Raw genomic sequence first — 13,772 nt, 5'->3', positions numbered from 1 at the left:
AAAAATGTGAGGGGTGTACTCACTTTTGTGAGATCCTGTATATTGGGGGATATAAAAAGCGGTGAGCTTCTATATAACGATCAGTCTTCACATGAGAATTTCTGTCTTCCCAGCTTCTCAAACTACCGGAAAATCTATCTTTACAGCCACTACAAAAACAGTGAATGCGTTTATAAATAGCCCCTTTCTCTGTGTGATAAAGAGAACAGAGGCTCCTATTAGTAGAGTAGAGTGGAGGAACTTTACCTGGAATTCCACTAATGTTGGAGCTTATAAATTAGATTGTGTAGCTAATAAGGTACTTAGCTGGCAAGACTGACAAATAAAAAAGTTTTTTCTTGGTGATTTGCATCAGAAATATGGGATGTCTGGTCAGAACCGCAGAAAACACAGCCTTAAAGAAGCCCTTGCCATGGTACAACAATCCATCAATAATAATAATAATAATACGAAGAAAATTGCAAGCGCTTCACATGCCACACTTACTCTTCAATACACCCAGAGCAAAGAAGAAAATGCTGGACGGCCGCACACCATAGAAGGCATCTTTATTGATACAAACAAATAAAATCCAAATGCAGTCACTTCGTGTACAGGGAAAAACAGGAAAACACGTTTCACGCCCTATTATGGATCTTATTCATAGCTAACATTTTTAGTTTATTTTTTCGTATCAATAAAGATGACCAATAAAGATGACTTGTATGGTGTGCGGCCGTCCAGGATTTTCTCCTTTCCTCAAGCTTGTGCAGAGCCAGCACCTGTGAGTTCTATTAGGGTGGGTGTTTTGTTACAGATTTTGGAGATTGGAGCGGCAATCTTTTGCTTTACACCCAGAGCAGTGGCAGCTCGCCCATTAGGGGCACACCGGTGTAATGATTAAGTGCGCAAGTGTATGAAATGTGTGTACCAAGCATTCTGTTTCTATGGTGTCTTTTAGGATGTCCTAATAAAGGATTTTGAATCAAAATAGTGGTGTGCGGCCATTTCTTCTATATCTGTTGAACACGGAGGCGAGCCCAGGGTGGGCACCCACTGGATTCATCAGGCTTCTCCTCACCTGGAGCAACAAGTTCTCCTTAAGCTCAGGGGTGCATGGGCGGCGCCCCACTTATCCATGTGTCTGGCCCCCTAATCTACATGCAGGGTGCCGGACGCATGGATTTCAATGGGGTTTTTTTTTTTATGAAACATATGATTAGAGCCTGAGGCTCTAAAAGGATTCAAAAAAAGGTGGGCTGAGGGCGCAGCACCCAGTGGTGTGACAATAGAGAATAAATAGTCGTTATTGTCACACTGGTTCTCCTCACAGCCAATCAGGGAGCGGGTCCTGAGACCTGTTTCCTGATTGATCGAAAGGAGATGCAGGGGAGTGCCAACTACTAAAGTGATTTACAACATTACTAGAGGACCTCTGGATTTTTAGGCACTGCTAAGTTTGTAGAGGCCGATCTGCTGACAGCCTTAAAGTGGAATTAAGCCCTTCTATCCTTTACAGCGGGGTGGATATAAATCAATGATTTTTATTTATTTATTTTTTTATTTTTATTTTATTTTATTTTTTTTATTTTTTTATATTTTTTGATTTAAAATCGATTTTTTTTATTTTTATCAAATTTATTTTAATAAAATGCTTTTTGGAGTAAAAATCTATCTAAAGATAGTTTTCTATTTCAGATACCTTAATAATTTAGTTTATTCAGCATGAAATGGAGCTTAGTTTTGTAGTATGAGGCTGTATATTGTGTAATATATACATTTTTGCTAAACTCATGCAATGAATCCAAGCTCTGCAAGCTGAGCTAACATGAACTGCACTGATGCATTCACACAATTTTACATTAACTATTAGAAAAACCTTCAGGAATATTCTATGTACACTACAAACTGTATGATTGACTTGATTCTGATATCGCTTTTTTACTAACCTGACAGCTTATTATTCTAAATAGGAAACCTTCATTTTGTTTGCAAATATTAAAGATTCTAACTACCAGCAATAATAAGTCCTTACATTTAAAGAGCATCTGTCATTTCAGATCCATCATGGCAAGCGCCTGTTAGCGGCATCCACTCACCCGCTGCCGCCATGTCCCTCACCTTGTTGTGTCACTGCCGCATCACCAGCCGTCACATTATAGTGAATGGGACTGTAGGTGAGTCAACAGCGGGTCAGAGGAGCAGGACACAAATGACAGTTACTCTTTAAAAATTATGATTTAAATTAAGCCTTTTTACTAGTAATTTAAATTGTTTTGATTTAAATCGAATCCACCCTGCTTTCCTGCTTTACAGCCAAGGAAGCTGCTTCTATTTAATCTGCAACTGCCATGGTGCTTCACATGTGATCAGTTATGACACCAGCCATATGATGGTTTGACAGTTTGGTTGCAGACACAATCAAATGTGACAGCATTCCAGGAATGTAAGTGTTCCACCCAAAAGGGGAAGCGGTTTGCTCCCTCCCCCCTCCACTGCCATATTTAGCACCTCTCGGGGGAGAGCGGGTACCTGTTTTTGGCAGGTATCCATCCCCACTTCCGGGATACCTCACCGCGCCGAGGTCCCCCGGAAACTCAGCCCCCCTCTCCTCCTTCCACCATCAATTCAATTCATTTGCCAATGCGCAGTATGGGAATGTCTGTCAAGCTGCAAGGCTTCACTGCCGGTAACCCTTAGGAGGGGTGGAGCTCCGCTTTAAGCCTTTAAATTGATGGCCTTCTTTCCACTTTATTTCCCTACCCACACCTAACAACTGTATTTTCATTTTCTCCATCAGCTCACCCCCCACAGTTATTACCTTTTGTTTCCACTCGACTCTCCCTTCTAGATTATAAGCTCTAATCAGCAGGGCCCTCTGATCCCTCCTGTATTGATTTGTATTGTAAGTGTACTGCCTGCCCTCATGTTGTAAAGCGCTGCACAAACTATTGGCGCTATATAAATCCTGTATAATAATAATAATAATAATAATAATAATAATGATTTACTGCTGCTCAGGGGCTCTGGGCTTCAACAAAATGGCAGGCTCCAGCAAGAAACAGGAGGAATGCTGGAGGCAATTTACAGCACAAACTAATTTTGCTACCATCATTATTGTGGAATGTACTAAACCAATAGATACTCACGCTATGTTACAAGTGTGAGAAACATAAGTGATCAAAAACTCGCACCTGCTGCCAACAAGGTGCTATAACCTCAAAAATCAAGCTCCTTTTACCTATCTGGAGCACTTTAGCACGTTGCAAGAGACTGCATTTCACTTTGACAATTCAATAAAGTGTAACATATATATATATATATATAGATAGTAGAATAATATATATATATATATATATATATATATATATATATATATATATATATATATATGTTCCTTGCTAAAGCACGTTGCAAGAGACTGCATTTCATTTCAACAATTCAATATATATATATATATATATATATAGATATATAGATAGATAGATAGATAGATAGATAGATAGATAGATAGATAGATAGATAGATAGATAGATACAGTGGTGTGAAAAAGTGTTTGCCCCCTTCCTCATTTCCTGTTCCTTTGCATGTTTGTCACACTTTAGTGTTTCGGAACATCAAACCAATTTAAACAATAGTCAAGGACAACACAAGTAAACACAAAATGCAATTTGTAAATGAAGGTGTTTATTATTAAAGGTGAAAAAAAATCCAAACCATCATGGCCCTGTGTGAAAAAGTGATTGCCCCCCTTGTTAAAACATACTATAACTGTGGTTGTCCACACCTGAGTTCAATTTCTCTAGCCACACCCAGGCCTGATTATTGCCACACCTGTTCACAATCAAGGCATCACTTAAATAGGAGCTGCTTGACACAGTAAGGTCCACCAGAAGATCCTTAAAAGCTACACATCATGCCGAGACCCAAAGAAATTCAGGAACAATTGAGAGAGAAAGTAATTGAGATCTATCAGTCTGGAAAGGGTTATAAAGCCATTTCCAAAGCTTTGGGAATCCAGCGAGCCACAGTGAGAGCCATTATCCACAAATGGCGAAGACATGGAACAGTGGTGAACCTTCCCAGGAGTGGCCGGCCGCCCAAAATTACCCCAAGAGCACAGCGACGACTCATCCAAGAGGTCACAAAAGACCCCACAACAACGTCCAAGGAACTGCAGGCCTCACTTGCCTCAGTTAAGGTCAGCGTTCATGCCTCCACCATCAGGAAAAGACTGGGCAAAAATGGCCTGCATGGCAGAGTTCCAAGGAGAAAACCACTGCTGAGCAAAAAGAACATCAAAGCTCGTCTCAATTTCTCCACAACACATCTTGATGATCCCCAAGACTTTTGGGACAACATTCTGTGGACTGATGAGACAAAAGTGGAACTCTTTGGAAGGTGTGTGTCCAAGTATATCTGGCGTAGAAGGAACACTGCATTTCATAAAAAGAACATTATACCAACAGTAAAATATGGTGGTGGTAGTGTGATGGTCTGGGGCTGTTTTGCTGCTTCAGGACCTGGAAGACTTGCCGTGATAAAAGGAACTATGAATTCTGCTGTCTACCAAGAGATCCTGAAGGAGAATGTCCGACCATCTGTTCGTGTACTCAAGCTGAAACGAACTTGGGTTCTGCAGCAGGACAATGATCCTAAACACACCAACAAGTCCACCACCGAATGGCTGAAGAAAAACAAAATGAAGACTTTGGAGTGGCCTAGCCAAAGTCCTGACCTGAATCCTATTGAGATGTTGTGGTATGACCTTAAAAAGGCCGTTCATGCTCGAAAACCCTCTAATGTAACTGAATTAGGACAATTCTGCAAAGATGAGTGGGCCAAAATTCCTCCAGGACGCTGTAAAAGCCTCATTGCACTTTATCGCAAACGCTTGGTTGCAGTTGTTGCTGCTAAGGGTGGCCCAACCAGTTATTAGGTTTAGGGGGCAATCACTTTTTCACACAGGGCCATGATGGTTTGGATTTTTTTTCACCTTTAATAATAAACACCTTCATTTACAAATTGCATTTTGTGTTTACTTGTGTTGTCCTTGACTATTGTTTAAATTGGTTTGATGTTCGGAAACACTTAAGTGTGACAAACATGCAAAGGAACAGGAAATGAGGAAGGGGGCAAACACTTTTTCACACCACTGTAGATAGATAGGATAGATAGATAGATAGTAGAATAATATATAATATAAATATAATATATATTAGAATGTATGTTCCTTGCTAAAGAACATTATTTTTTATCAAGTTTTTATTACGCTTTAAATTAAAAAATGCAAGAACGAACACAGAGCATAAATAGAGCCAGTCCCAAATCAGAATAGAACTTTTGGCTGCAACTCACTCACAAAATATAATAAATCGGGCGATTTGCAACAAACTCATAAATTCAGGTGGGGTAATATATTAATAATAATGCAAAGAGCAAATTTGTGTTGTAATCCTTACTAACCAATTAGAGATAAGCTTTCAATAGTCTACTCAGATATTAGATTTCTCATTGGTTGCCATTAGTTTCCAACCTTCCCTGCCGCCTACACTATGTTAAGTGACTTTAAATCCAAAACCTTTTATTGTGGATGTGTATAAAGTAGGGGAGTGTCTCGGCCCGTCAGATTGTGTCCTGGCTCGGTACATCCACTCTCTCTATCTTGTGACTATTCTCACTGCAGAAAGGGAAATCCTACATTGTGAGTTGTCAACAAAGCAGAAATCAAGAGGAAATCCTTCAGTGGTGACAACCGTCTTATGCCGCGTACACAGGATCGGAATTTTGGTCAGACAAAGCTACGATGGTTTTTCTGATGGAATTCCGACAGGCTTTCGCACAAGCTGTCTTGCGTACACGCGGTCACACCAAATTCCGACCGTCAAGAACGCGGTGACGTACAACACATATGACGGGACTAGAAAAAGGAAGTTCAACACCCAGTAGCCAATTGCATCCATCTCATAGTTGAATCTGAGCATGCGTGAGTTTTTGTGCATCAGAATTGCATACACACAAACTGAATTTCCGATAGAACGTTTTTCCGTCGGAAAAATTAAGGACATGCTCTCAAGTTTTTGCTGGCGGGAATTCGGCCATCTAAATTCCGATGGAGCATACACACGGTCACATTTTCCGATGAAAAGCTCTCATCTGTCTTTTGCTGGCGGGAATTCCGATCGTGTGTACGCGGCATTAGAATCGGTTCACACAGGCAGAGGGCCGCGGCATCACAGTAGGAATGCCCACATCTGTCATTTACTATAATGCCAAATAGGAACATTCAGACCAGCCTGTTCACATCGCTTTGTGCTGCACGTGTTTTAACTCATCCTGTGAAGCTCAGTGGGCATTAAACCTGCCAAATGCACCCGATAAGGTCATTGGGACCTCGCCACAACCGTGTGTCAGATGTGGCTATAGAAAGCAGTGCGGTATTTCAGTGTAATATGGAACTCCCTACCCCAATCTGTATAGCCGTCTCCTACCCTGTCCGCATTTAAAGCCATCTCACACTGGCAGCGCCCGGGCGCTGGCGGTAAAGCGCCGCTAGTTTTAGCTTTACTGATGTTTTTGCTCCGCTTTCCGGGAGCTTTTAACCCCCGCTAGCGGGTGAATAAAGGGTTAAAAGCGCCTGCAAAGCGCTGCTGCTGAGGCGCTTTGCAGTCGCTTCGGCGGCGCTGCCCATTGATTTACGAGAGGCAGCCGTATCACCTCCTCTCCCCTTGTTCTTCCATCTCTAAACTGTGATCTGAAAAGCGATTCACTGTGGATCTGCAAACTTTTAGGCCACTTTCACGCGGGGCCGATCCTTTTGACAGACTCCGCTTGTTTGGCGGGGATTGATCCGCTGATCCCAGCTGAGCAGGAGGATAACAGGTTGGTCTCCGCTCACTGTGCCAAGATGGACCAGTCAGAGTCCCGCTCTCCTTTATGGGGAGACCGGATGAAAACAGACCACCTGTCCGTATTCATCCAATCTGATCCACCAAACGGATGGACAACAGGACCTCCATCCGTTGGAATTGGATAGCAGCGGGTGTCAGCTGACACATCACCACTGATATCCACTGCCCCCATAGGGGTGAATGGAGGGTCCAATCAGGTCTGCCTGAAAAACTGGCAGGGGGACCTGATTGGACAGCCCATGTGAAAAGGGCCTTAGAGCCTGACCATCACGTAAATGAAGCCCAAGAAAATCATTTACTTCACTTTGAATCATTTCCGCTTATTTTTTCTTGTGTATATAGGACAGGAAGTGAAGGGACATCTCTTAAATGGGGACAATTTGCAGGAAAAAAAAAATGACAGAAGTTTTAACACTTTCCTACTTCATCCAAAAATGAAAAAAATTCTCCGATCAAATATACTTAAAGTGGAACTTCAGTTAATTTTTTCAACTTTTCATCTATTAAATCTTTTGGCCTTGTTGTTTTAACTTTGGATAATAAAACTGTTTTTTTTTCTGCCAGTAAATACCTTATACAACCCACTTCCTGTTTCCTGTCTGGTAAAAAGCCTAGGCTTATGACATCGTGCACAGCTCTCTCACTCACTCTCCTGAGATTTGCCAGGAAGGGAGGGGGGATGAGTCCTAAGAGGGCAATGAGAGCTGCAGAGCTGGAGGTGTGTCTGTGTAAATCCAGAAAGTGAACAGGCAGCTTCAGTTGCCCACAGTTAAAATGGTTGCAGCCAGACTCCATGGAGGGAGAGTTCTGCAGCATATTTGGCAAGTACAGAATCACAGTATATATCAAATAATATGCAACGTGTAGGGCTGCAACTAACGATTATTTTCATAATCGATTAGTTGACCGATTATTGTTTCGATTAATCGGTTAATAACCTTAAAAAAAGTGTGGTGTATAATTTAGTTAATATGTAAAGTTTTAAAAAAGGGCAATTTATTCTTAAATATCTCTATATGCAGTGGTAAATATAAATAACCAACTATATGTTTAGGGAGCAAAATATCGAATCCACTCTGAGAATAACAGCCAGAAGAGATATACTTTATATATTACAGGGGATATATACTATTAGAAGAGATATACTGGATATACTATTAGAAGAGATATACTGTATATACCATTAGAGGAGAGATATACTGTATATACCATTAGAGGAGAGATATGGTGTATATACTATTAGAGGAGAGATATAGTGTATACACTATTAGAGGATATATATACTGTATACACTATTAGAGGAGATATACTGTATACACTATTAGAGGAGATATACTGTATACACTATTAGAGGAGATATACTGTATACACTATTAGAGGAGATATATTGCATATACTATTAGAGGAGAGATATACTATTAAAGGGTCAATCTGGTAAATATCATCAGACTCATTAACTTTAACCCCATTTTGTTACTGGCCGATTAATCGATTATGAAAATAGTAATTGATTAATTACATAATCGATTAGTTGCCGATTAATCGATTAGTTGTTTCAGCCCTAGCAACGTGGTTGGAGTGAAGCTTCAGAATGGCAAAGATGTTTTCATTACAAATTATGTGAGCACACTGCAGTACATCTTTAAATGGTATTAAATGTTCGCCTTTAAAAAACAAACAAAAAAAAACAGGTTATACTTATCTGCTCTGTGCAGTGATTTTGCACAGAGCAGCCCCATTTGTCCTCTTTTCGGGTCCCTTACAGGCGCTCCTGGTTCCTCCCCCCTGACTAGTGCCCCAATAGCATGCCACTTGCTATGGGAGCACTGGTGCATGTGCCTTGCTCTACGCATTCATAAAAAACATGGGGGAGTTGATTTACAAGAGGCACATCCACTTTACACTACAAGTGCACTTGGAAGTGCAGTCATTGTAGATCCGAGGGTTACATGCAAGGAAAATAAAAAACAGCATTTTTGCTTATACATGATTGGATGATAAAATCAGCAGAGCTTCCCCTCTTTTCAGATCTTCCCCTCAGATCTAAAGCGACTGAACCTCCAAGTGCACTTGTAGAGCCCAGTGGATTTGCCTTTCGTAAATCAACACCACAGAGTCACGGCTTGGCCCCACCCCCCGCCCTCTCCTCATTGGCTCACTGGCTGTGACTGACAGCAGTGGGAGCCAATGGCTCCTGCTGTTTCAGCCAATAAGGAGAGGGAGTCCTGGGACAGCCGAGCTTCTCCTGCACATCGCTGGATAGAGAGGGGGCTCACGTGAGTATTAAGGGGGGCTGCAGGGGGACCAACAAACAGAAGGTTTTTTACCTTCATGCATAGAATGTATAAAAGGTAAAGGAAAAAACTTCAGCCTTTACAATCACTTCAAACAAAATAGATTTTTTGTGAAGAATAAAAAAAGTGCTAAAAATATGTCTCCGTCTTTAAATGATATTTTCTATTAGGAAAGCCTCCTGATTTCTAGTTGGTTGGCATTTATTGTTCTATAAACTTGTGTTTGTTGTGACTGATTGGAAAGCAATGCTAGAAGAGTGAGAAGGTTTTGACAACTAACCTGGTCTACCTATCTGGAGGCCGATCTCTCTGGTGACTAGCGTTCCTCGGGTTAAACGCAGGGCCCTAAGAACACAGAATAACCATCCTGCTGAATCCCTCGAATGAAAGAGACAGTCTGCATTGAGTAGGTCTTGCCAATTCCCTGGTCCCCTATCCATCTAACAGGCTGACAGCCTCAAACAAGCTGCTTTTCTTTCCAAATGTTAAATATTTCATTCAGCAATTAGTAAATGGTGCCAAAAAAATACCTATACAAATATCAATATTTGCTTGCCGACGTTTATCATTCAGACAAATATAAAGCTATATAAAAACTGACCTGTATTACATTCAAGGACATAAAGAGGTAAGCCCTGTGCTTATTGCAAAAGCAGGATAAGTATAGGTTCTGGTGTTCTCTCTCCTTTTTTTTGCCCTGTTCTCTCCCGATGAAAACACCCTATTAGTAAACAATGGCTGTGAATGTGCCTCTCGTTAGCAGAAATGGTAAGATTAATTGCCTGCATGACAAATAAGGAAGCGGGGAAGTGGCCCGAAACTGACATTTGTGATGCCCAGTTAAATGGCCCCTTGGGAAGGACTCTGATCAAGGGGGAAATGGGAATTAAATGACTTGGATTATGGATGATCTGCTCTGGCAATCATTTGTGAAAGCCTGTCCTTTGACAGCGTATTAACCCTTTCCATTAGCCCAAAGCCCCATGCTGCCACCCAGACCCCCTACGCTGGTGGTGGGGCTCAGTGGTGGATCTAATGTCCTGCTGTTACTTTCCCACTGGATCTGCTGCTGTGTATCCCTTCCTCCGTGACCCTGGCCTCGTCCCCTCCTGTCCTTCTTAGAGGTATTAACCCCCATTAGCAGAAATGGTGAGATTAATTGCCTGGCTGACAAATAAGAATGCACAAACCCTGAATGGCACAAGTGGCCTGAAATTGACATTTGTGACGCCCAGTTAAATGGTCCATTGGGAACTATGATCAGGGGGAAGTGAGACTGAAAGGACCTGGATTATGGATCATCTACTTTGGCGATCACTTGACAGCCTGTTAACCCTTTACAGACGTCCAAGGGCCTATGCTGCAATCTAGGCCCCTTGTGCCGGCGGTGGGATTCAATGGTGGATGTAATATCCTGCTGTTAAATCTCTGCCTCCATAATCTGCCTGCTCTCCCTCCTGTATGTCTTAGAGGAGCAGAAATGGTGAGATGAATTGCCTGGCTGACATATAAAGAGTAGGTATCCCGAATAGCCTGCAACTGACATTCGTATTGCCCAGTTAAATGGCCCCTAAGGAAGCATTCTAATCAGGGGGAAAGGAGAATTAGATGACATAGATTATGAATGATCTATTTTACCAAAGGCTGTATCTTGATGATCACTTGTACAAGTGACAATCTGCCACTTGACAGCCTATTTAACCCTTTCTAGAAGGCAAAGGGCCTATGCTGCCCCCCAGTCGCCCTTGTGACGGCGGTGGGATTGGATGGTGGATGTACCACCCTGCCGTTACCTTAAATTGTATATCTCTGCTGGTCTCCTGAACATGACATGTGTGATACCCGGCTAAATGACCCCTTGGAAAGAACTCTGATTGAGAGGAAATGAGAATTGGATGACTTTGATTATGGATGATCTACTTTACCAAAGCATGTCCCTTGACAGCCTTTTAACCCTTTGCAGAAGCCCAAAGTAATATGCTGTCACCCAGACCCCTCGTGGCGGAGGTAGGGTTCTACAGTGGATACACCATCCCTGCATGAATACTATCGTGTGAAAGCCTATTACCCCCCCCCCCAGGCCCCCATGTTCCGGTGGCAGTGGTGGGGTTGAATAGTTAATGTCCCATCTCCTGCTGTTTCCCTGCCCTGTGTACCTCTGAATCCCTATCAAAGGGGAATGGGAATTAGAAGACTTGAATTACAGCCGATCTACTTCAGTGGTTCTCAACCATGTCCTCAAGTACCCCCAACAGGCCATGTTTTGGGAATTTCTCTTAAATAAAATAGCTGTCCAACTTCCAAGCCATTGACTGTGATTTAAAGCACCTGGGCAAGATAAAGGAAGACCTGAAAACATGGCCTGTTGGGGGTACTTAAGGACAGAGTTGAGAACCACTGCTCTACTTTACAAAAAAACACTTTCCTTTGACAGCCCATTGACCCTTTGCGGAAGCCCAAAGGCCTACACTACCATCCAGGTCTCCTTGTGCCGGCGGTGGGGTTCTACGTTGGCTGTACCATCCTGCTGTTACCTACCGTTGTGTATCCCTGCCTGTTCTCCTTCCTGTTAGAGGAACTGAAATGGTTTGAATAATTGACTGGCTGACTTATAAGGAAGAGTTACCCTGAATGGCCTGCAACTGACATTTGTGATGCCTAGTTAAATGCCGCTACGAAGGCATTCTGATTGATGGCAAATGGGAATAAGATGACTTGGATTACAGATGATCTACTTTACCAAGGGTTTACTACCCCTTTGCAGCATATAAAAGGCCTACACTGTTCCGGTGGTGGGGTTGAATGGTAGATGTTCCATCCTGCTGTTTCCTTACCTTGTGTACCACCACCTGTCAACTGGGAATGGGAATTAGAAGCTTTGGATTACGGAAGATCTACTTTAGCATGGGTTTACCCCATTGCAGCATATAAAGGCCTACACCACCCCTCCCCCCGAGCACCCTTGTCCTGGCAGCGGTGGTGGCGGGGTTGAATGGTAGATGTACCATCCTGCTGCTTCCTTACCTTGTGTACCACCGACTGTCAAGGGGGAATGGGAATTAGAAGCCTTGGATTATGGAAGATCTACTTTGAACAAATACAATTGCCTGACAGCCTATCACCCCTTTGCAGCATATAAAAGGCCAATGCTGCCCCCCTTGTTGTCTGCAGATGGGGGGTGTCCCATCTCCTGTGCTTATGTTGGGGGGGTGTCGGTGATGGGGGGGTGGTAATCTCCTGTGGTTATGTTGGGGGTGTTGGTGATGGGGGGTGGTCCATCTCCTGTGGTTATGTTGGGGGTGTTGGTCATGGGGGGTTGGCCATCTCCTGTGGTTATGTTGGGGGGTGTCGGTGATGGAGGGGTGTCGGTGATGGTGGGTCCCATCTCCTGTGGTTATGTTGGGGGTGTCGGTGATGGGGGGTGGTAATCTCCTGTGGTTATATTGGGGGTGTCGGTGATGGGGGTGGTAATCTCCTGTGGTTATGTTGGGGGTGTTGGTGATGGGGGGTCCCATCTCCTGTGGTTATGTTGGTGGTGTCGGTGATGGGGGGAGGTAATCTCCTGTGGTTATGTTGGGGGTGTCGGTGATGGGGGGTGGTAATCTCCTGTGGTTATGTTGGGGGGGGGGGGTGATCCATCTCCTGTGGTTACTTTGACAGTGTTGCGGTGTGCCCCCTCCATGCCGTGTGCCCCCTCCTCCTGCCCCGGTGGTAGGGATTAGCCCTCCTCCTGCCCTGGTGGTACCCCTCCTCTTGCCCCGGTGGTAGGGATCAGTCCTCACCTTATAAGTGGAGGTGTGGGAGGATTTGATGAATAATCCGGGGGGTACGGAGTGGTTGTGTTGCTGGGACAGAGTGTTGGTTTGGTGGGGGGACTCGTCGGACTCTTTGCCGCTGTGGTAGACCACCCTGCTGTCGGAGATGTGGATGCTCGGAGCACAGCCCATGCTGGGACCTCCTCAGCCCGGTGATGGTGACGGTCCCGGTGCAGTGATCGCTGGTCTCAGCCGCTCAGTCCTCGGTACGGTGCAGCCTGCGGGGAGCCGCCTCTGCCGTGCCGCATGTCCCGGAGATCGGAGGAGAGGAGATCGGAGGAGAGCGCTCCTCATCAGGATCCCAGCTCACATCCCCCCCGCTCCATCTTCAGCATCAGCATGGCAACATGATCTCCGGGGCTGAGCGGGTGATCGGACGGCACGGCTCCTCTCCACGCCCTTCCCCGGTGATGGGGCTCATCGGTGGCCCGGTGTTTAGCTGGGACTCCTCCTCATCATCTTCCAGCGGAGGAGAGGGGGGATGGGGGGAGGGGGCTTATTGACATCCACCGCCCCCTCACCGGGCACACATTCCCCGGGGACCGGTGCTAATGATTGGCGCTGTCAGCGGGCGGCTCTTCCATGGACGGCTCTGCAGTGTGAAGTGTAAGCCTGGCACCGCTCTCTCCCCTCTGCCTACCGGCCTGCCCTCCTCCTCCTGCCCCCTCCCGTACTACTCCTCACCGCCGCTGTCACCCGGCCACAGCCAATGACAGCTCCGCGGGCGGGTGACCTCCGGCCTTCAATGACGTTAATGCAAATGAGATGAGCGG

At 44.4% G+C, this 13,772-nt stretch overlaps 1 protein-coding gene across 4 annotated transcripts in view; it reads right to left on the bottom strand.

Moving 5' to 3' along the window:
- Positions 1 to 13,772, bottom strand: part of PDE8A (phosphodiesterase 8A) — a 448,334-nt gene that overhangs the window by 287,367 nt on the left and 147,195 nt on the right. The window contains exon 1 of one of the 4 annotated variants that reach the window (XM_077471008.1): positions 12,967 to 13,683. The exons of 2 other annotated variants lie outside the window; for them this stretch is intronic. In XM_077471008.1, coding sequence (XP_077327134.1) covers positions 12,967 to 13,131 — 165 coding nt within the window. In that variant the 5' untranslated portion in view covers positions 13,132 to 13,683. Of the gene's footprint in view, positions 1 to 12,966; positions 13,684 to 13,772 lie in introns of those variants that run through there. One more of the 4 variants, XM_077471010.1, reaches the window with a different exon arrangement.

Source organism: Lithobates pipiens, unplaced genomic scaffold, assembly GCF_037356315.1.
Source record: "Lithobates pipiens isolate NorthernLeopardFrog02 unplaced genomic scaffold, aLitPip1_a1.2 Scaffold_8, whole genome shotgun sequence".
Lineage (NCBI taxonomy): Eukaryota > Metazoa > Chordata > Amphibia > Anura > Ranidae > Lithobates > Lithobates pipiens.
This window is presented reverse-complemented; position numbering and strand designations above follow the sequence as displayed.